Source organism: Pithys albifrons, chromosome 22 (genome assembly GCF_047495875.1).
Source record: "Pithys albifrons albifrons isolate INPA30051 chromosome 22, PitAlb_v1, whole genome shotgun sequence".
Lineage (NCBI taxonomy): Eukaryota > Metazoa > Chordata > Aves > Passeriformes > Thamnophilidae > Pithys > Pithys albifrons.
The window spans coordinates 3,629,555-3,649,110 of record NC_092479.1 but is presented as its reverse complement, the minus strand read 5'-3'; the positions used below and the strand labels follow the sequence as shown (position 1 = coordinate 3,649,110).

Genomic DNA, 19,556 nt, shown 5'->3' with positions numbered 1-19,556 from the left:
TGGGGAAGATGCTGAGGGTTATTCTATACCAGATGATATTTAGCTCAATCCCTGGAATTTTTTCCCAGGGGGGTGGAACAAGATGAGCTTTAAGGTCCCTTCCAACCCAAACCATCCTGGCATTCCAAGTCACCAAGTGCTGCCAGCCAGGTTACAGTTTTAACTGTGTTAGGTTTTATTCTTGTGCATAATTATTTAAGATTTCACATTAAAGCAGACCTGGGGCTTTAATCACCCCATCAACATGTTCATTTTCCTGATCAACTGCAGCTTTAATTAGTGTTGGGGGGAGTTGAAGGGCTGGGAGGAACGACTAAGGCACAGCCCAGCACGACAGTGGGGGATCCTACAAAGCTTCATTAATTCAGGAAAAAGTCTCACCCCATTTGCAGGTGGATCAAAGGGCAGGGTGGGAGCCCCTCTTGGGAGCTTCCAGAGCCCTGTGCTCTGCTCCCAGCCCACGGTGCCAGCGGGCTGTCCCTGATCCCTAACGGAAGTAGTTGGGGCAGTCGTGGGCACTCATGTTCCAGGCGGCATCAAAGGCCTCCAGCACGGCCGGGAGCAGCGGCCCCTCCTCGCTGTAGGTCAGGTTCTGCTCCAGCTGCTCCATGTTGGACATCCCAATGATCACTGCGTCTCCAAGGGAACCCTGGGAAGAGATACGAGGTGCTGCTGGTCCCAAAAGAAACCTGGTTTGCCTCCCAGGCTTATGGATTTCCACTAAAGGACATCCAGGATGTAGACAATGACACCACAAGGTTCTGGTCACAAGGCCAGGACACCTCCAAGTCATGGGAACTCCTCAAGGGTTGGACTCGATGATCTCCGAGGTCTTTTCCAACCCAATCGATTCTATGATTCAAAAGTTTCCAAATCCTACTTTAGGAGGGGCTACAGGAACGTTTGAGGGGATGGGGAATATAACCAGTGGTTTCCTAGTCCAAGGAAAAGCTGAGTGGGTGGGAAGCCAAGACCCCAGTAATGAGCACTGAAAACCTTCCACTTCTCCCAGTCCTGAGCACCCAGGATCCCATGGGGGACACTCCCTTGAGCAGCCTGGCAGAGTCCATATGGCAATACTCACTTGGGAATGCCACAATCCCACGGGATACACAGATTAAAGGATAACTACACTGCCATGTCCCTGTTTGTGTGCCAGGACAGCTGCCCAGCCCTGGCAGCTCTGCCCAGGCTGGTGGGCATGGCCAGGCTGAGCTCTCACCTGCAGTTTGGAGTGGTTGTAGAGCCAGCGCAGCGCGGCCGAGGCCAGGCTGGGTGGGTTGGAGCCATAAGCCTCTTTCAGAGCCTTTTCTATTAGGGCAATTCCTTCAAAATTGTGTTTTTTCCAGTACCTGCATGAAAAGAAATCACTCTTACTGCCCCTGAGACCTCTGGTGAGGGGTGGATGTACATTCCAACAGAAAGGAGGCTTCATACAATTCTTTATGATCACTGAGGACTTCTGCAATGTCCCCTGCAAGTCATGGGGAAGCTGAGCCTGAAAACCACCCTGCAGAGCTGTCACATGCCACAGCCCCAGCCATGTGTGCTGACGTAATCCCTGCACAAGCTCTGGTCAATTCTCCTTCCTCTCAGCTGATGATTAGTGTGGTTCTTCAATGCAGCCACTCCTGGGTCTGGCAGCTCCAAACATACCTGTCCCTGTAGGCCTGAGCCCAGTCATTCCCAAAAAATCTGCCCGTGGGCTGGCGCGTGTCTTTGTCCTCGTACTTGTACTTGCCAGTCAGGAGCCCTCCTGCAAAGAGCAGGGGCAGGTTTAGGGCTGGGCTGGCTCTGCACAGCCCCCCTTTCCCTGGGATTGCTCCCCAGGCCTGGCCTTGGCCCCTGCTGTACCTGCCAGGGGGTTGTAGGCGTAGAAGCGCAGCCCAAAGTGCCTCAGGCAGGGGAAGAGCTCGGCCTCCACCTGGCGCGTGGTCGCGTTGTACATGCCCTGCACCGAGGGGGGGGACAGTTCAAACACCAGCCCAGGGCACTGCACCGGCCCTGCCCCACCCTCCCCTGGCAATCCCTGTCCAGAAGGGAGGCTTCAGGTCACACAAGGGGTGATTTCTTTAGGAACAGACTTGCTGAAGGATTGCAAGTCATCCACAGATTTAAGTTGGCTGATTCCAGCAACAAACACGCACTGAGGGGTTTCTGAGAGTGACCTCCCTCAGCTTCCTGATCCTGTGTGTCCTGAAAGGACGTGGAAAGGGTGGGCAGGCACTGGAAGGGGCTGCACAGGGAGGTGGTGGAGTCCCCACCCCTGGAGGTGTCCAAGGAATGACTGGACATGGCACTCAGTGCTCTGGGCAGGGTGACAAGGTGGGGATTGGTCACAGGTTGGACTCAATGACCTCAGAGATCTTCTCCAACCTCAACGATTCCAACTTCCCAGACTGACTGCAGCAGATTCCTCCTCTGGAGGTTAGTATGAGATGTGAGGACCCCAAATCTGAGGTATTTCCCCACAGCAACACCTCACCTGGTACACAGTTGGCATCACCCAGTTGTTGTACTTGCAGATGGTGCAGATTTCTGCCACCTCCCACGCCGCATAGTTTGACAGACCAAGTTCTTTAAACTTTCCCTGCAGAGGAATAAAAGGGAAATTCAGTTCCAATGTTTATTCAATGTTCATTTGGATCCAGACAGTGCAAGATGTGGGGACTGAAAAGGAGTCATCAAATTTTAGTCCAGAGTGCTCATCCCTGTCCACCTTTTCCAACAGACTATAAATTATTAAGGTCTGACAAAAATATTTTCCATTTTCTGTTCATTTGGAACTCACACCCTCTAATTTAAATGGCCTATTAGATGAATGCAATTCAGGAATCCTTCACCCATTACCAGCACTGATCCTAACCCAGTCAGTTAACAGGGCTGGAAGCAAAGTTCAGATGTTCCAACACTTCCAAGAGCTTTTGGGAACAAAGTGCACCACGTGAGCACCAACAGAGCAGCCCCACTCGGCCCTGCCCTGGGCTCTGTCTCCTCTTCTGAGTGTTGCACAAACTGCAGTGGGCACAGAACCAGCCCTGGTGTAAGGAACAGTGGTGGGAAGGAGGGAATTGCCCAGGTTGGCCTCTCCACTCCACCTCCTTGTGCAGCTCATTGCAGGCTCGCAGGGTCTCCTCCACCGGCGTGCCGTGGTCGGGGGCGTGCAGGTAGAACAGCTCCACACTCGTCCTCCTCAGCCTCTCCAGGGACGTGTCCAGCTGGGAGCGCACGCTCTCCGGCCTCAGCGTCTTCCCATCCCACGGGTTGGCCTTGGTGGCCACTTCCACTGGCAGGGAAAGAAGGAATGAGCAAGGAATTTCCACCTTTAGGAGGAAAATAGGGATTAGGGACGTAACCAAGAGTGTGAGGTGTTTCAGGGAAGGTTCCTCTCCTCGGGAACCACATCAGCCTGGCATGGGAGACTTCTCCACAGGGACTGGGGGTCTGCCCTGGAGAGGGAAAAGCTTCTCCTCAGGGTCTGGGCAGTCTCTTCCCTTCAGGCATGCCATCAGCCTGGCAGGGAAAACCCTTATCCCATGGGAATGGGCCTGGAGGAAGTCCCATTTGCTCAAGGAGGGACTCAGCCTTGCAGGGAACACCTCAAGGAATGACCCTGCAGAAGGTCCTTGTTCTCAGGGATGGAGTCAGCCTGGCAGGGAAAGCCCTTCTCAGGGAATAAGTCCTGAGGCAAGTCCCTTCTCCTCAGGGAGTACCTTCCCCTCAGGGAAGACCCTTCTCCTTAGGGAATGGGCCCAGGGAAATCCTTCCTCCTCAGGGGCAGTGTCTGCCTGGCTGGGAAGACATTTGTCCTCAGGGAGTGAGTCCTGGGGAAGTCCCTTCTCCTCAGGGACAGTGTCAGCCTGACAGAGAAGTCCTTTCTCCTCAGGGAATGAGTCCTGAAGCAAATCCCTTCTCCTCAGGGGCAGTGTCAAGCCTGGCAGGGAAGACCCTTTTCCTCAAGAAGACTTTTTTTCTCAGGGCAGCCCCATTTTCTCAGGGCAAAACCTTCTCCTTAGGGCAGCCCCATGTCCTCTGGGAAGACTCTTCTCCTCAGGGCAGCCCCTTCTCCTCAGGGCAGCCCCCTCTCCTCAGGGCAAACCCTTCTTCGCAGGGCAAACCCTTCCCCTCAGGGCAGCCCCTTCTCCTCAGGGTAAATCCTTCCCCTCAGGGCAGCCCCTTTCCCTCAGGGCAGCCCCTTCTCCTCAGGGCAAACCCTTCCCCTCAGGGCAAACCCTTCCCCTCAGGGCAGCCCTTCGTCCTCAGCCAACAAGCCCCGAGGGCGCCCCTTCCCCTCAGGGCACCCCGTCCCTCCCTCAGCCATACCGGGCTCGGTGCCTCCCTGCAGCAGCGCGCCCAGGATGCGCTCGGACTCTCCGCCCGCGTACATGAAGGCGGTGTCGAGCAGGCGGTGCCGGCGGCGCAGGAAGGCGCGGAGCAGCTCCGCGCTGGCCTCGGGCCCTGCCCGCCGGCCCATCTCCATCGTGCCCAGCACCACCGCGGGCCGCGCCATGCCCGCCATGCCCGCCATGGCCCTCCCGCGCTGCGCATGCGCGGGCCGGGCCCGCCCCGCCCGCCGGGCCGGGGAACAGCCGCGTTTGGGCGAAAAAACACCGAGTTTGGGTAAAGAAACACCGGATTTGAGGGGAAAAAACAGGGCGGTGGGGAAGAGCAGGCCGTGGAGAGAAGGGCTGTGTGGGAAAGCAGCGCGTTTGTGGGAAAAATTACCTCAGGGCTGTCACGGGAAGGCGGCGGGTCCCGGCAAGGAGAGCGGCGAGTGCCGGGGTCGGAAAAGTGACTTTGGGGGAAAATAAAGTGAAGGAGCGCACGGAGCTCAGGTGAGTGCGGGGTCGCTGCTTGTAGTGCTGTTTGTTATTTGTCCTTTTCCCCCTTTTGTCTTACTTTTGCTTGTGTTGCTTTCGGTGTTTTTCTTTTTTTCCCCTATTTTCCTTCTCTTTTCTTTCTTCTTATTTCTTCTTTTTCCTTCTTTCTTACTTTTTTCCTTTCCGTTGTTTCTTTCTCTTCTTCCTTCTTCTCTTTTCTTCTTCCTTCTTCTCTTTTCTTCTCTGTTCTTCTTCTCTTCTTCTCTTTTCTTCTTCTCTTCTTCTCTTTTCTTCTTTTCTTCTTCTCTTTTCTTCTCTTTTCTTCTTTTCTTCTCTTTTCTTCTTTTCTTTTCTTCTTTTCTTCTTTTCTTTTCTTCTTTTCTTCTCTTTTCTTCTTCTCTTTTCTTCTTCTCTTTTCTTCTTCTCTTTTCTTCTTCTCTTTTCTTCTTTTTTCTTCTTCCTTTTTCCTCCTTTTTTCCTCGTTTTTCCTTCTTTTTTCTCTTTTCACTCCTTCTCTTCCTTTTCTTTTTCACCTCTTTTTACATATTTTTCAGGGGTTTTTGGTTTTTTCCACTTTTCCCCCTTCTTTTTCCCCCTTCTTTTCCTTTTCCTTTTCCCATCTTTTTTCTCTTATTTTTCACTTCTTTTTCTCTTCTTTTTTCACTTCTTTTTTCCTTTCCTTTTTTTTTCTTCTCCCTTTTCCCCCCATCTCATTTCTTCTCCTTTATTCCTTCTTTCCTTTTTCTCCTTTGAGGCCAAACCCTCCTGGTCCAACAACTTTCCCTCCCATCTCATCCAAGGGCTGCAAAATTAATTCCCATAAATACATATTATCCACGAAGGATCCTTTTCCCAACATGAGGTTTCCAGCTGCTCCCAGAGGAGCCCCAGCCCTGTTTCTCCTCCACATCTGTGTTTCCCTGGCACTATTCATTTCTTTTCCCACATTATTCATTTCTTTTCCCCCACTATTCCCCTCTCCCCACCAGCTTCCCTGCAGGACGTTCCTCTCCATGGCTGCTCATCGCTGGGGGGGTGTCCCCTTTGGGAATCTCTCCGAGTGTCCCAACGGCTCCCGCTGGATCATGGACGTGTTCCACGAGTGTGCCCAGGACGGCTGGGACACCTCCAGTGTCATCCTGGGGCTGGTCTCCATCTTCTGCTTCGCCGCCGCCTCCTTCCCGTGAGTGTCACCCCAAATCCCGGCCCTGGGACAGCAAAAACTGACCTGTGAGCACCAGGCACCTGAACTGTTAAATCCACCCCTCAAAAGCTTGGAAAATTTGGGATTAGCAGCAGGAGAGGGGCAGGCAGCACAGCCCCAAAGTCTTGGCTGTTGTGGTGGTGTTGTTGCTGAGCTTGGCAGCAGGAATATCCCACGTAAGCCAACTGCAATGTGGCCAGGGCAGGTCCTACGTGGGGATGGAATGTTTCCAGGAGCTCTGGGCTTCTTGGAAGTGCTGAGACAAGCATGGCAGAGGGGGTGTGGGAGTCATGCTCTGTCTTGGTTATTTCGTAACCAGAGGGGAGGATCCTGCAACTGAGGCTTCTCCTTTCTCCATCCTGCCTCAGCCCAGCGAGCACCAGTGAGGCTCAGGAGTTCTAACTGGGACCAATTTGCAGGGGAGCACATGGCTGTGCTAGGGGCAATCCCTGCTTTCCCTCCCCTGAGTGCTTTGGGATCATCAGGGAACGCTGGGGATGGTTCCCAGGCAGTGCTGAACCAGCCAGGGGCTGTGTTTGTGTCTCTGCCCGATTCTCTGCAGGCAGTTCTACCAAGCCTGCAAAACGGGCATCATGGACCGGGCTCTCTCCATATATTTCCTGCTGGGCTGGTTGGGAGGAGACCTCCTGAACCTCATTGGATCCTTCCTGGCTGATCAGCTGCCCCTGCAGGTACTGATCCCTGGAGCTGGGCTGGCTTTCCAACGTCCCCAACTCCCGGGAGGAGGGATGGGCTGGGAGCTGCTTAATCCAGCACTGGGAGGCGAACAGCCTGGGATGCTCCCTTTTACCCCGCCCAGGGATGTTTCCTTCTCCTCCGGTGGGGCTGCTCCCTTGTTCCCCCCTAGGGATGCTTCCTTCTCTCCACTTGGGGCTGTTCCCTTCTCTCCCAGGGATGCTCCCTCTTTCCCCCTGGAGTTGCTCCCTTCTTCCCCCTCTGGAGTTGCTCCCTTCTCTCCCGGGGCTCTCCCTTCTCTCCCAGAGCTCTCCTGGAGCTCTCCCTTCCCTCCCGGAGCTCCCCCTTCCCTCCCGGAGCTCCCCATTCCCTCCCGGAGCTCCCCATTCCCTCCCGGAGCTCTCCCTTCCCTCCCAGCGCACCCCATTTCCTCCCAGCGCTCCCCATTTCCTCCCAGTGCTCCCCATTCCCTCACGGAGCTCCCCATTCCCTCCCAGCGCTCCCCATTCCCTCCCAGCGCTCCCCATTCTCTCCCAGTGCTCCCCATTCCCTCCCAGGACTCATCCCAGCCTCACCCCCGGCTCCCCCCGCAGGTTTACACGGCCATTTACTACGTGCTGGCCGACCTGGTGATGCTGTCGCTCTACTGCTACTACAGGGTGAAGAACAGGGGTGGCAGGGGTGAGTTGGGGCATGAGGGGGTCTGTGCTCCCTTGGGATCATGTCTGGGATGGCTTGTCCCTGTCTGCAGGGAATCCCCGGGGACATTCCAGGGGCAGGGAGGCTTTGCAGACACATCAATTCTTGCTGGTTGTTTTCCCTTGGGTAATTTGAGCCCCCAGGAAAGCCAAAGCCAACAGATAGCTACAGGCTGTGCCTGGGGCTTCTGCAGACCCTGCAAATCCCCACACGGTGTCCAGGCTGAAAACAAACCCCTGTGAGCCACACTGGGCAGAGAAATAAAGCGTTAACCCACTGAGAGGTGGTAACTCCACCTCAGAGCTGGAAAACACAGAACTCCTGACTTGGGCAGGACTGGAAGGGAAAGGGGGAAGTTTTCTGACTGTTTCAGGGTCAGATCTCCAGCCCTGCCGTGATGGGGAAGTTCCTCCCTGTTCAACTGGAGTGAAAAGGGAACCTGAGGAGTCCTTACAAGGTTTAGACAGGCAGAGGAAACAGCAAATCCATTTTCCAGCACTGCAGCTTTCTAAGCTCCAAACAGGCACCTTGGGACAGGGACAACTTCAACTTACTCAAGACATGTAAACTTATGAAACCAATATTTGGTTTAATATTTAATATTTGGTCCATCAGCTGTGTAGTTTTGTTAAGGTGGACAGCTCGTTTACTGAATATAATCACTAAATAATTACTGAATAGGTAAGCTGAGGCAGGGCTTGCTCTGGCATGGATTTGAGCATGGCTGTTGTGAGATAACACAGTGAAATCCTCTGGGGGGTGATTTTTAAGAGCCCTAAACCCAAAGAAACCAAGATAGGAGCAGTTTCCTGTCTGATAAGGTACAAACTGACCACATCACTGGGAGATAAATCCCCCACAGCAGCCTTACCCACTCCCTGGGTGAGGTGGAGATAAGGGAGGTTTCTTTATCCAGGGAGGGTTCCTGGCACCCCTGAGGCTGTTGGGGTTGGTGGGATTCTCCCTAACCAGGCTGTCCTTGGTTCCCTGCAGTCACTGCCCCGATCAATGCAGCCTTTGTGTTCCTCTCCATGGGGATGGTGACAACTCTCTCCCTCGTGGGCAGCAGCACCAGCACTGAGGGCCCAGGGCCCTTCAGGGGGAGGTCTCTGCTCTCAGTTCACGTGGATGATCCTGGAGCAAAGGTGAGCCAGTTCCTAAATCTGGGTGATGGGATGCAGGTGATCCCGGTGGGATCCCACCCAGCAGTCCCAAAAACACCACATATTTTGGGCTTGGGGACCTCTCTGTTCCTCTTTTAGGAGCAAATTGTTCTGCAGGGTTTTAAGTTTTTGGAAGGTGACACTGGAAAGAGAACTTCCAAGGCAGCTCCAGAATTCAGGGACAGTTTGCTGCAGGATTTCAGGGCCTGCTGAAGTTCCTGCAAACTTAACATTTCCTGTTTGCAAATAGACATTATTTCAGGAAGCTGCACAGGATGGACATTCTCTAAAAAAATGTGGTATTTAAACTACATTCATTCACATTAAGCCACAGCCATAAAGAATGACTGTTTTAGGAAGGTTGAGAGACTTTTCCCCTTTTATTCTTTTTTCCAATTATCCACATATATCTGTTATTGAAAAGCCACCAAGCAAGTGCAGCAAGGTGACTCAACTGGCTGCAGTAAAGGAGGTTTGCAGAAGAGTTTTGCACTGCAATAGTAAAGGACCTCTCCAAGCCATGGAAATAAACCCAATTCCCAGTATAAGAGCTTGAACTAAACAACATATTTTCCTGTGGTGCAATGGAACATAATTACCAGTTGTAATTAGCACAGGAACTGTCAGGATGGAGAGCTGGGCAGGTGAGGGGCTTGGGGCCACGGGGAGGGTGCTGAGCCTGTCTGAGAACCAGGGGCTGCTCCTGCCCCTCTTCCTTCCAGCCTTTCACCAGGAGTGAGATCATTGGATTCACCATCGGCTCCGTGTCCTCCGTGCTGTACCTCTGCTCCAGAGTGCCCCAGATCCACACCAACGTGAGTGCCCACCCTGGGCACCCCTGGCATGTCACACCCAAGGGGGCTGGGGGGATCTTCCTTCTCCTCTTTGCTCAGAGGTCCCAGGACTCTGATCATTCCATAAGGGACTAGTTTTCTGTATTTCTGGTCCAAAACCTGCTTCATTTTTCTCCCTTCTCTTTAACCTACCAGTATTTTGAGGGTATTGCTTTCACTGACAAGTACAAGGGGAACTAAAGGGCTCTTGGCATTGAGTCACCACCTTTTTCTTCTCTTTTTTTGGGGAGGGGGTGATTAATACCACTTTATTTAGGAGAGCTGCACCCCAGCTGCTCTCCTTGTCCCCTCTTTCCCCAGTACAAGAGGAAATCCACCACTGGGATCTCCTACTCCCTGTTTGCCCTGGTGATGTTGGGGAATTCCCTGTACGGCCTCAGTGTCCTGCTGAAGAACCCTGAGCCAGGCCAAGGGGAGGGTGACTACGTCCTGCACCACCTGCCCTGGCTGGTGGGCAGCCTGGGCGTCCTTGCCCTCGACGTGCTTGTATCCTTTGCTTGCCCAAACTGCCCTCTGGGGCCACATCCCACCTGAGGGAGCCCTGCAGGGAGCCCTCCTGTCCTGGGACAGGCAGGAGAAGGGGCTGATGCTGCTCAGGGTTGCTCACCCACGTGCTGCAGGTGAGCCATTTGTGGTGTTGCAGCAGCTGAAACGCTCCAGCCTGTGTTGGCAGTGCCCTGTTTGCTCCTCTGCTGGCACAGACAGCCCCTGGGGAGGGGTGAGAGGAGCTGAGGGCACAGATCCACCCGCAGGCGTGTGAACAGCCTTAACCTCTGCCCAGATCTCCTTCCAGTTCCTCGCCTATCGCAAAGGAAGAGCCGGGACCCGCGAGGAGAGGGATGCCCTTCTTGCAGAGCAGGGAGACAGCCTGGAGAGCTGACACAGGGACCTGCCTGGGGGAGAGGAGGAGGATGCAGAGGAGGAAAGTGGCCTTAACACCCTCCGTCCTGGTGGCTCCAGGAGAAGGGGACCTGAGCCAGCGGGGTCAGACACCTTGTGCTGCTGAAACCGTGGCAGGGGATGCTGCTGTTTGAACTCGTGCCTCTGATACCAATGATGCTGGTGGGATAAAAGGGAATTATTTGATACCTCAGTTGCTCTTTGCTGCTCTGCTGCCCCACAGCCGAGCCCGGTCGCTGCTGTGTCCCTGCGGGAGATCTGGAGCTTCCCGGTGCTGACAAACACGGGAGGAGCGTGAGTGGGGCGGGGACGGGGCTGACTGGCCTGCAGGGACCCTGCACCGCGCGGACCCCACAGCTCCGCCCCGGAGCGGGTACGGAGCAGCACAACGAAGGGTTCGTTCCACACCCCCTGTTTAATTAGCGCGGCTGCCCGCCCATAAAACACCCCCTGCCCCACGTGCCGCCTCTGTTTTCATTGTGCCAGTTCACCTGGCAGTTCTGCTGCGTTCTAGTGAGTCTCACATCCCTATTTCTCTGACTTCTCATTTTTTGCCTCACCCATGATTTAATTCCATGGATTCCTTAGGGAATTGCTCCACCTCTGTTACCCATGGAAGAGCTGCCTCTCTGCTCCTGCTGGATTTCCGTCCTGCCCTCCCATCACTGATGAATTTATCCCCAACCTGATGGGTTTATGCCCAACACTGATGAATTTATCCCCTCTCAGGGCCCTGCACACCAAGAGAAAACAACCAAGTCCCAGCGTGTTGCCTTCAGGGATCCCTCCCAGCTGTGGGGCCGGCACTGCTGCCCTCCCCAGCCTGTCCCTCAGGAGCTGGCACAGCCCACGGGCCCCAGACAAGCCCTGGGCCCACTGCAGGGGCTGGGGGTGAAACGGGGCACGTTGGAAAGCCCAACAGAGCACATCAGTCAGGGCAATGCCAACAGTGTCCACGGGCTTGGCTTCACCACAGGTTAACTCCAGTGGCCACGGACAGGAAGAGCCCAGCAGGGGTTTCTTTCTTTCCCATTTTCATCAGGATTAAGTTTTGTTACAGCCAAAGCCAGACCCAAAGCTGTGCAAGGTCCCTCTGCCCACCAAGGGGGTCAGGAGGGGGTTGTGGGTGAGGCTTTTGGGTGACACAGGGACCAGAGGGGCAGCTCTGGGGGCAGCACTATCTGGACACACAGACCCCCAGACTGTGTCTGACACCCCCAGGAACCCCCCTCCAAACACTCCCACCCCACACTGCTGGGTGGCACAGCATCAATGCCAGCACCTCAAAGGGCCCTTGGAGAGCATCACACACATTTCAGCTCCTCTGGATGTGAGACAAAAACCAGCCCCCAAAAGACCCTGCAAGGAAGGGAGGAGAAAGGACACCAACCACACACATACTTCTTCCTGGGATTTTTTTATTTTTATTGTTTTAGTCTTTTTTTTTTCCTTTTTTTTCTTTTTTCCATTTTTTAGTATGGAGGCTCAAGTATCAGATGTAGATTCAATTTAAGCTTTACAAAAAAAACCAAAAAATCAAAACAAAAACCCCTTTTGCATTCCATAAAAATTGACAGAAAAGCGCCTTGGAACCAGAAAAGAAAGAAGAACTTCTCAGCAGGTCTCCAAATCACCATCTCCTGCACATCTGGGTGAGTCACATCAGACAATCCCAAGGAACACCCTCTCTTCCCTCCCTCCCACCAGCCAGCCCCGTGCCCAGCCCCCAAACATACGTGGAATAGATTATTTTTCTCTTTTTTTTTCTTTTTTTTTTTTCCAGTTCTTCCTCTTTCACACACCACAGTATTTAATAAATTTTTGTTTTACATTTTTTACACCAATGTAACAAAAGGCAGGAGGGGAGGGAGGGAAAGACAAACAATGATCCGTGGTGATGCATATAAATGGGGGAGGGTGGGAGAGGGGTGGGGGGAGAAAAAAATAATACATGGAGGGCTCCTACAGAAACATTGCTAAGTCTGGAGAGTAAAATGTGGTGCAAAGTAGGCCTCAGAGACTGAAAAAGTTTGTACAGCTTTATTCATGGGGAGGGGATGGCGCTGCATGGAGAGTATTGGATGCAGATCGTGACGTGACGGAACAGAAAAGGGCAGGGCAGGGATGAGTTCTCTACCAAAGGAATCTAACGAGTGCATGGCATGGCTGGTTAGCATTTTAACTTTGCTGCTTTCTCTTCAAAGCCTCCACCAGGTCGTTTTTAAGAGCTTCTTGTTTTGATTTGTCTGCAAAAGTCTGCACAGACCTGCGGGGAGAAGGAGAGGTGGGTCAGAGGGAGGGGAGGGGTTGGGGACAGGCCTGGCTGGGAGGCCGGAGGGAGGGACAGCCCCTCAGCCCAGGGACACTCGGCCTCTCAGCTCAGGGACAGCCCCTCAGCCCAGGGACACTCGGCCCCTCAGCCCAGGGACACTCGGCCCCTCAGCCCCGGGACACTCGGCCCCTCAGCCCCGGGACACTCGGCCCCTCAGCCCAGGGACACTCGGCCCCTCAGCCCAGGGACACTCGGCCCCTCAGCCCAGGGACACTCGGCCCCTCAGCCCAGGGACACTCGGCCCCTCAGCTCAGGGACACTCGGCCCCTCAGCCCAGGGACACTCGGCCCCTCAGCCCAGGGACACTCGGCCCCTCAGCCCAGGGACACTCGGCCCCTCAGCCCAGGGACACTCGGCCCCTCAGCCCAGGGACACTCGGCCCCTCAGCCCAGGGGCACTCGGCCCCTCAGCCCAGGGGCACTCGGCCCCTCAGCCCAGGGACAGCCCCTCAGCTCAGGGACACTCGGCCCCTCAGCCCAGGGACACTTGGCCCCTCAGCCCAGGGACACTCAGCCCTGCCTGCTGCACCACGGGGAGCAGAAGGCAATGGACACTCGGGTGAGGCATCAAACCAAAACACTTCAGCAAGGACGGCACCAAAGGCTTCCCCCAGGCAGCTCCAGCTGCTGGGAGGAGATTCCCCCAGTCTGTGTTACAGAACCCCAGCGTCCCACAGCGAGGGGTTAGTGCTCCTGCCCTCAGTCCAGGGAAAGTGCAGCCTCCACCCAGGAGAGGGGCCAGGCTGGGCAGCCCCTGCCCCTCCTGCAGCTCAGAACTCCCCCCGGGGTTTGCTCTGCTGGGAAAGCAGCCAGAGCTGCTGAGCTCAAATTTGCCTCGGTTTGTACCTTCCCCAAGCACTGAGAGATCAAAGCAGCTGAAGGAGAACAGAGATACTGTCACAAGATTATTGCAGAGGTTCCCCTTGGACAGAAGTACAGAGGAAAAGCTCCAGTTTCCAGGAGTGCTCTGGGATCAGTGCCCTGTGAGGTGGCTACGGAGGAACCTCCGATTCCAATGGAACAGTAAGAAATTCCCACTTTTAAAACAGACCCTCTTAAATGTGATTATTGACAGAATGATAAGACCAGACTTTTCCAGAGTTGCTCCCACAGAGAAGTGGCAGGATCCAGTTTGGCAGGAGATTTCCCCACCTCAACCTCATTTCACAGCCTTTTCAGCACTCAGGACCTGGGCTATGGAAGGTGTCCCTGCCCATGGCAGGGCTTGGAACTGCAGGAGCTTTAAGGTCCCTTCCAACCCAAGCCAGTCTGGGATTGTAGGATTCAAAGCCTTATTTTCCCTGGATGCTGTCTCTGTAAACAAGGTTGCTCTTTGTGGTGGATATTTTCCTGCCACTTTTATAACAGTATTTCCATTCTCTTGTCTCTGGAGACTTCTGCTGCTTTAATAAAAACACACACATTTGATGTTTGCCTTTGTCACAGGCTGCAGAAGTGGTTCTTGGCCATTATCAACACACAGTGAGGTTTCCCTCTGTCAGCAAAGTGTGTTTCAAACATCTGCAACTGGCCAGGAGGTGCAGTGGGAGGTTAAGGTGGCCCAGGTTAGTCACGGCCCAGTGCCCTCCAGGGTCAGAGCTCCAGAGCAGAGCACAGGAACAAACCCTCGTGCAGAGCACAACCAAGGGAGGCTGGGAATGGCTCAGGAGCTTGGGCTTCAAGCTCCAAGGGAGTTCAAGACCCATCAGGCAAAGAGTGTGAGTGTGAGTGAGCTCTGACTTGTGGGAAGTGCCAGCTGGGGTTGTTTTACCCAAGACTTCATCCTGCAGGGAGGACACTCAAGAGTGCAGGGAGTGCCCTCCTGGGAGTGCTGCCCACGGGACACAGTCCCAGGGCTTCTGATCCAATCAGCACAATCCAACACCACTCCCACGTGCTCCTTCCCTGCTCCCAAGCCAGAGTGCAGAGCGGTCAGTGCTGCCCCAATTCCAAGTGTGAGGCTTCCAAGGGGGGCACCCCCAGTGGGAGTGGCACCCCCAGCGTTTAGTTCTGAGTCACAACCCGCGGGTGGCACCGCTGGGGATTAGGGGTTAGTTCTGTCCCGTCACCATGCAGGGCTGGGCTGGGTCAGTCCTGTTTAGTGCTGCTCTCACACCCCACGGGCAGCCAGGGGTACCTGCAGTGCTCAGTTATCAGGCTGGATGTAGATCTGGCGCTGCGTCAGCACTTGAGAAAGTTCCCTCTGCAACTGCTTATACTTTTGGTTGTCAGGAATAGCATCGATAGATCTACAGAGAGCAGTCGGAAACCAGGGAGCAAACAGGGAAAAGAACAGTCAGAAGAACTCAGGAACACAGAGCTGGGATTCTGGAGACCACCAGGGAAGAAGGAGTGTGAACACAGGGTGGGAGGAGCTGGGAAAGGCTCCAGGTGTTCCTGGCACACCCCAGCACTGCCCACGGTGCCAGGACTCCCCAAGGGAGTGGAGACAGCAGAGAGAGGCAGTGACAGCAGCTGAAGGCAGTTCACAGGGGAAAAGACTCCATCACAGGTTCCCTTGGACTGGTAAGGAATGTTTCCTGGCTAAACCCTGCCCAGCACAGGGGAAATGGGCCTTTACCCAGGCTGGGTGTGGAACAGGACCCAGAGCAGCTGCTCTCACAGATCCTGTGTCTGCCCCTGCCTGTGGTGCAGCACAAACACTGAATTAGCACCATTTTGCATCTTCTTCCACATCTCAGGCTGGGAGAGCAGCAGGACACTCACTGTGGGCCATTTGTTTGTTCACATTATCACACCTGCTGGAGATCTCTCTGCACTCAAAGGAAGTGATTTGGGAGCACCTCCGTTCTGTGCTTTCCTCTGTGAGCAGCAGAACCACCAGCTTGGGATTTGTGTGCCCAACTCCTGGCCAGGAATGGGCAGGGCCTGAAAAGCACAGCCCAGTTTCCCTACAGAAAGGCACAGGGGATTTATTCTCTTGCTCTGTTGTTCCAGGGCACTTTATTTTGACCAGTTTTGGAGAGAAAAGACAGAATTAGACCAAAGTCTCATTACCACAAACTACTCACATCACAACTTAATTCTGGGACTGTTCTTAAGAATAGCAGAAGAGAGGTCAGAATTTTAGTACAACTTGCAGGACTGTGAAGAATAAAACCCCTAATGAAAAATAATCCTGAAATACAAGTGTTGTTAGTTGGGCTGTTTTCCTCCTGGTGGAAGAACAAGGGATTAAAACGTTGCCTCAGGTTTCTGTGAAGTGTCCCCTGAACTCCACACAACAAATAACATTCCAAAGCACCGGGAGGGGAAACAGGAGCAGCCCAAGGCTGGGGTGGAACCACAGGGATGGGAAGGGGGTCCCTCTCCCAGCTGGAGATCCCTTACCTCAGTCCATTAACGATGTCCTTTGTTTTTCCAAAATAGATCTCATTCAGTGTACTTCTGATTTTGTTTTCCATGTCCTGGAAAAAGACAAGAAACCAGATCTTTAGCAGCTGTTCCCAGGGATGGTGCAGCACTTGCCCCACCCACAGGTCCAGCCTGGTGTGTTCCCACTGTGTAGATCCTCCCCAAACACCCTCTGGCCCAACCTCTCTGCTCTAATCCAGGAAATAAAGGCTTTATTCCCGTTCTCTCCTCCCACTTAACCACTCCAGGCCGTGGATGTCTCTCTAAACCACGAGAGGGCAGTTTCTCTCCAGTTATCCACATTCTGCACAGGAGGAAAATGCATCCCAGCCCAGCCCAACCTCCCTCTGGAATTCCCTGAGGCACTCACCTCTACCAAGCGCCCGATGTTGGCTATGTGGGGAGAGGAGTCACTCACAGTCTCATCCTTCTCCATCTGCAAAGGGAAGACACAGAGCCATCAAACACCTGGAAATCTGAGGGGAGGGTGTGGCAGCACCAGGAGGGTGGGAGAAGTGGGGCTCAAAACCCCTCCTGCTGTGCAAACAGCCCAGGGAGGGGCTGAGACACTCCTGGCACTGAAAACACGGGTGGGTGTTGGGGCACAAATACAGGGCAAAAAAAACAAGAACCAGGAGAAGACCCTGGTGTAAAACTGTCACCCACCCCATGAGGGGCTGCAGGTCTGCAGAGGGGACATGTGGACAGCTGGCAGCTCTGCAGGGGGAGGGATCAGGGGCTGCACAGGAGGAGGGTGATGGCAGGAAACAGCTCAGAGCTCTCCTTCCAAACGGTCCTTTCTCCTCACCTTCACCTCAAACCCCACTGTCACTCCTCACTGTCACTCCCACCTTCCCACTGCCATTCCCACCTTCCCACTGCCATTCCCACCTTCCCACTGTCACTCCCACCCTCCCACTGTCACTCCCACCCTCCCACTGTCACTCTCCACCCTCCCACTGTCACTCCCACCCTCCCACTGTCACTGCCACCTTCCCACTGTCACTGCCACCTTCCCACTGTCACTGCCACCTTCCCACTGTCACTGCCACCTTCCCACTGTCACTCTCCACCCTCCCACTGTCACTCCACCTTCCCACTGTCACTCCCACCCTCCCACTGTCACTGTCACACCTCCCCACATCCCACTGTCACTCCCCACCTGCCAAACCCCAGGCTGAGCCCAGTCCCACCCCACGGACACAGCTCTGTGGTGTCTCTCCTGCTGCAGATCCACTGCCTGCCTTCCCTGCCTCCCTTCCCAGCCCTCTGCTCCCAGGGAAACTCCCTCTGCTGGGAATATTGAGCTCCCCGTGCCTGGTTGGTCATTTGGGGAGTGGAATAAAACACTTTTCTGGGCTTTCTGTAAATGTTATTTGGAGGAATAACACAAAGAGGGAAATTTAAGTTGGAGAAACACTTTGTTTCATCATGAAAGTGTCTGAAAGGACAGAGGGGGAGCTCGTTCTGCACTTTGCTCCAAAGAACCAACCACATCCACAGCTGTTCTGGCCACAGAGCAACGTGAAAATCCCTTTAATGAAACACAAACAGCCATTTGAGCCAAAAGCTCCCAGAGCCACAGGCAGGGACTGGCAGACTGAAGGCTCCAGGTGGAAAATATGTGGAATTAAGTGGGTATCAGCAGGGCAAAGTTTGGGCTCTCTCTCCAGCACTCACTCCAGGCTGTGAGCAGGTAAGGGGAGTTGTGAGCTCTGCTGCAGGAACCAGCTGGGACTGCCCTCCCCTTACACTGATCTGTCCTCTCCAAAGAGCCAAAGGTGTCCCAGGCCCTGCCCCAAACTGCACAGCCAAACCCACCCCAGCCCTGGGGGTGCTGCACAGCCCCCAGTGCCCCAGGCCAGACGTGCTCAGCTCTTCCACCCCCTCTTCTTCTGAACTATTATACAACTGAACCACTGTGAGATCATAAAGGACCTCAAAGCCCACCCCCTGCCATGGGCAGGGACCATCCCACCAGCCCAGGTAGCTCCAAGCCCTGTCCAGCCTGGAATTGGACACTCCAGGGATGGGGCAGCCACGGCTGCTCTGCCCACCCTGTGCCAGGGCCTGCCCACCCTCGTGACAGAAAGGGGAAAGAGAAAACAGTCCCCAGACAATCCCTGGCTGGCACATCCCTGCTGTCCTCTGCTTCCCAAACACTGCCCAGGGCACTGCTCAGCTGCTGGGGGGCAGCTTGAGGAGCAGAAGATCCCACTGGTGGGAAAACATCTGGAAGTTGGTGGGATGGGCCTGCACATGAGAGCTGGACTTGATGGGAATGGATCATCTCCCAATGGCTGAGCATAGGAGATGCCAGGGAACATCCCCTGCACCCAGGGAACATCCCCTGCACCCAGGGAACACCCTCCTGCATCCAGGGAACAACTCCCTCCATCCAGGGAACACCCTCCTGCATCCAGGGAACAACCCCCTCCATCCAGGGAACAACCCCCTCCATCCAGGGAACACCCTCCTGAATCCAGGGAACACTCCCCTGCATCCAAGGAACACCCCTCCTGCATCCAGGGAACACCCCTCCTGCATCCAGGGAACACCCCCCTGCATCCAAGGAACACCCCTCCTGCATCCAGTGAACATCCCCTGCACCCAGGGAACACCCTCCTGCATCCAGGGAACAACCCCCTCCATCCAGGGAACAACCCCCTCCATCCAGGGAACAACCCCCTCCATCCAGGGAACAACCCCCTCCATCCAGGGAACACTCCCTCTCCATCCAGGAAACATCCCTCTCCATCCAGGAAACATCCCTCTCCATCCAGGGAACATCCCCCTGCATCCAGGGAACACCCTCCTGCATCCAGGGAACACCCCCCTGCATCCAGGGAATACACCTCTGCATCCAGGGAACACCCTCCTGCATCCAGGGAACATCCCCCTCCATCCAGGGAACAACCCCCTCCATCCAGGGAACATCCCTCTGCATCCAGGGAACACTCCCTCTCCATCCAGGAAACATCCCTCTCCATCCAGGAAACATCCCTCTCCATCCAGGGAACATCCCTCTCCATCCAGGGAACATCCCCCTGCATCCAGGGAACACCCTCCTGCATCCAGGGAACACCCTCCTGCATCCAGGGAACACCCCCCTGCATCCAGGGAATACACCTCTGCATCCAGGGAACAACCCCCTCCATCCAGGGAACAACCCCCTCCATCCAGGGAACACCCTCCTGCATCCAGGGAACACTCCCCTGCATCCAAGGAACACCCCTCCTGCATCCAGGGAACACCCCTCCTGCATCCAGGGAACACTCCCCTGCATCCAAGGAACACCCCCCCTGCATCCAGGGAACACCCTCCTGCATCCAGGGAACACCCTCCTGCATCCAGGGAACAACCCCCTCCATCCAGGGAACAACCCCCTCCATCCAGGGAACAACCCCCTCCATCCAGGGAACACTCCCTCTCCATCCAGGAAACATCCCTCTCCATCCAGGAAACATCCCTCTCCATCCAGGGAACATCCCCCTGCATCCAGGGAACACCCTCC

At 54.8% G+C, this 19,556-nt stretch overlaps 3 protein-coding genes across 5 annotated transcripts in view; 1 reads left to right on the top strand and 2 right to left on the bottom strand.

Annotated features, from left to right (window-relative positions):
- Positions 1 to 126: 126 nt before the first annotated feature.
- On the bottom strand, positions 127 to 6,235 carry AKR7A2 (aldo-keto reductase family 7 member A2). Its single transcript, XM_071575543.1, has 7 exons — positions 4,324 to 6,235; positions 3,099 to 3,286; positions 2,486 to 2,590; positions 1,855 to 1,951; positions 1,657 to 1,756; positions 1,223 to 1,352; positions 127 to 649 (listed from the first exon to the last, which is right to left on the bottom strand). Exons 1-7 carry the CDS (start codon positions 4,526 to 4,528, stop codon positions 488 to 490), a joined length of 987 nt encoding a protein of 328 aa, XP_071431644.1. The 5' UTR covers positions 4,529 to 6,235; the 3' UTR covers positions 127 to 487.
- Positions 4,319 to 10,524, top strand: SLC66A1 (solute carrier family 66 member 1). 2 transcript variants are annotated; one of them, XM_071575547.1, is made up of 8 exons: positions 4,319 to 4,835; positions 5,810 to 6,003; positions 6,587 to 6,716; positions 7,314 to 7,401; positions 8,413 to 8,564; positions 9,305 to 9,397; positions 9,737 to 9,922; positions 10,218 to 10,524. In XM_071575547.1, exons 2-8 carry the CDS (start codon positions 5,834 to 5,836, stop codon positions 10,314 to 10,316), a joined length of 918 nt encoding a protein of 305 aa, XP_071431648.1. In that variant the 5' UTR covers positions 4,319 to 4,835; positions 5,810 to 5,833; the 3' UTR covers positions 10,317 to 10,524. The 2 variants fall into 2 exon arrangements, with proteins under 2 accessions (XP_071431648.1, XP_071431649.1); XM_071575548.1 differs by lacking the exon at positions 4,319 to 4,835 and having other exon boundaries at positions 5,813 to 6,003; positions 6,591 to 6,716.
- A 1,212-nt stretch (positions 10,525 to 11,736) lies between these two features.
- Positions 11,737 to 19,556, bottom strand: part of CAPZB (capping actin protein of muscle Z-line subunit beta) — a 63,161-nt gene continuing 55,341 nt past the window's right edge. The window contains exons 7-10 of one of the 2 annotated variants that reach the window (XM_071575545.1): positions 16,413 to 16,478; positions 16,019 to 16,095; positions 14,805 to 14,916; positions 12,516 to 12,602 (exon numbers count right to left, since the gene is read on the bottom strand). In XM_071575545.1, coding sequence (XP_071431646.1) covers positions 14,814 to 14,916; positions 16,019 to 16,095; positions 16,413 to 16,478 — 246 coding nt within the window. In that variant the 3' untranslated portion in view covers positions 12,516 to 12,602; positions 14,805 to 14,813. Of the gene's footprint in view, positions 12,603 to 14,804; positions 14,917 to 16,018; positions 16,096 to 16,412; positions 16,479 to 19,556 lie in introns of both variants that reach the window. The other variant, XM_071575546.1, reaches the window with a different exon arrangement.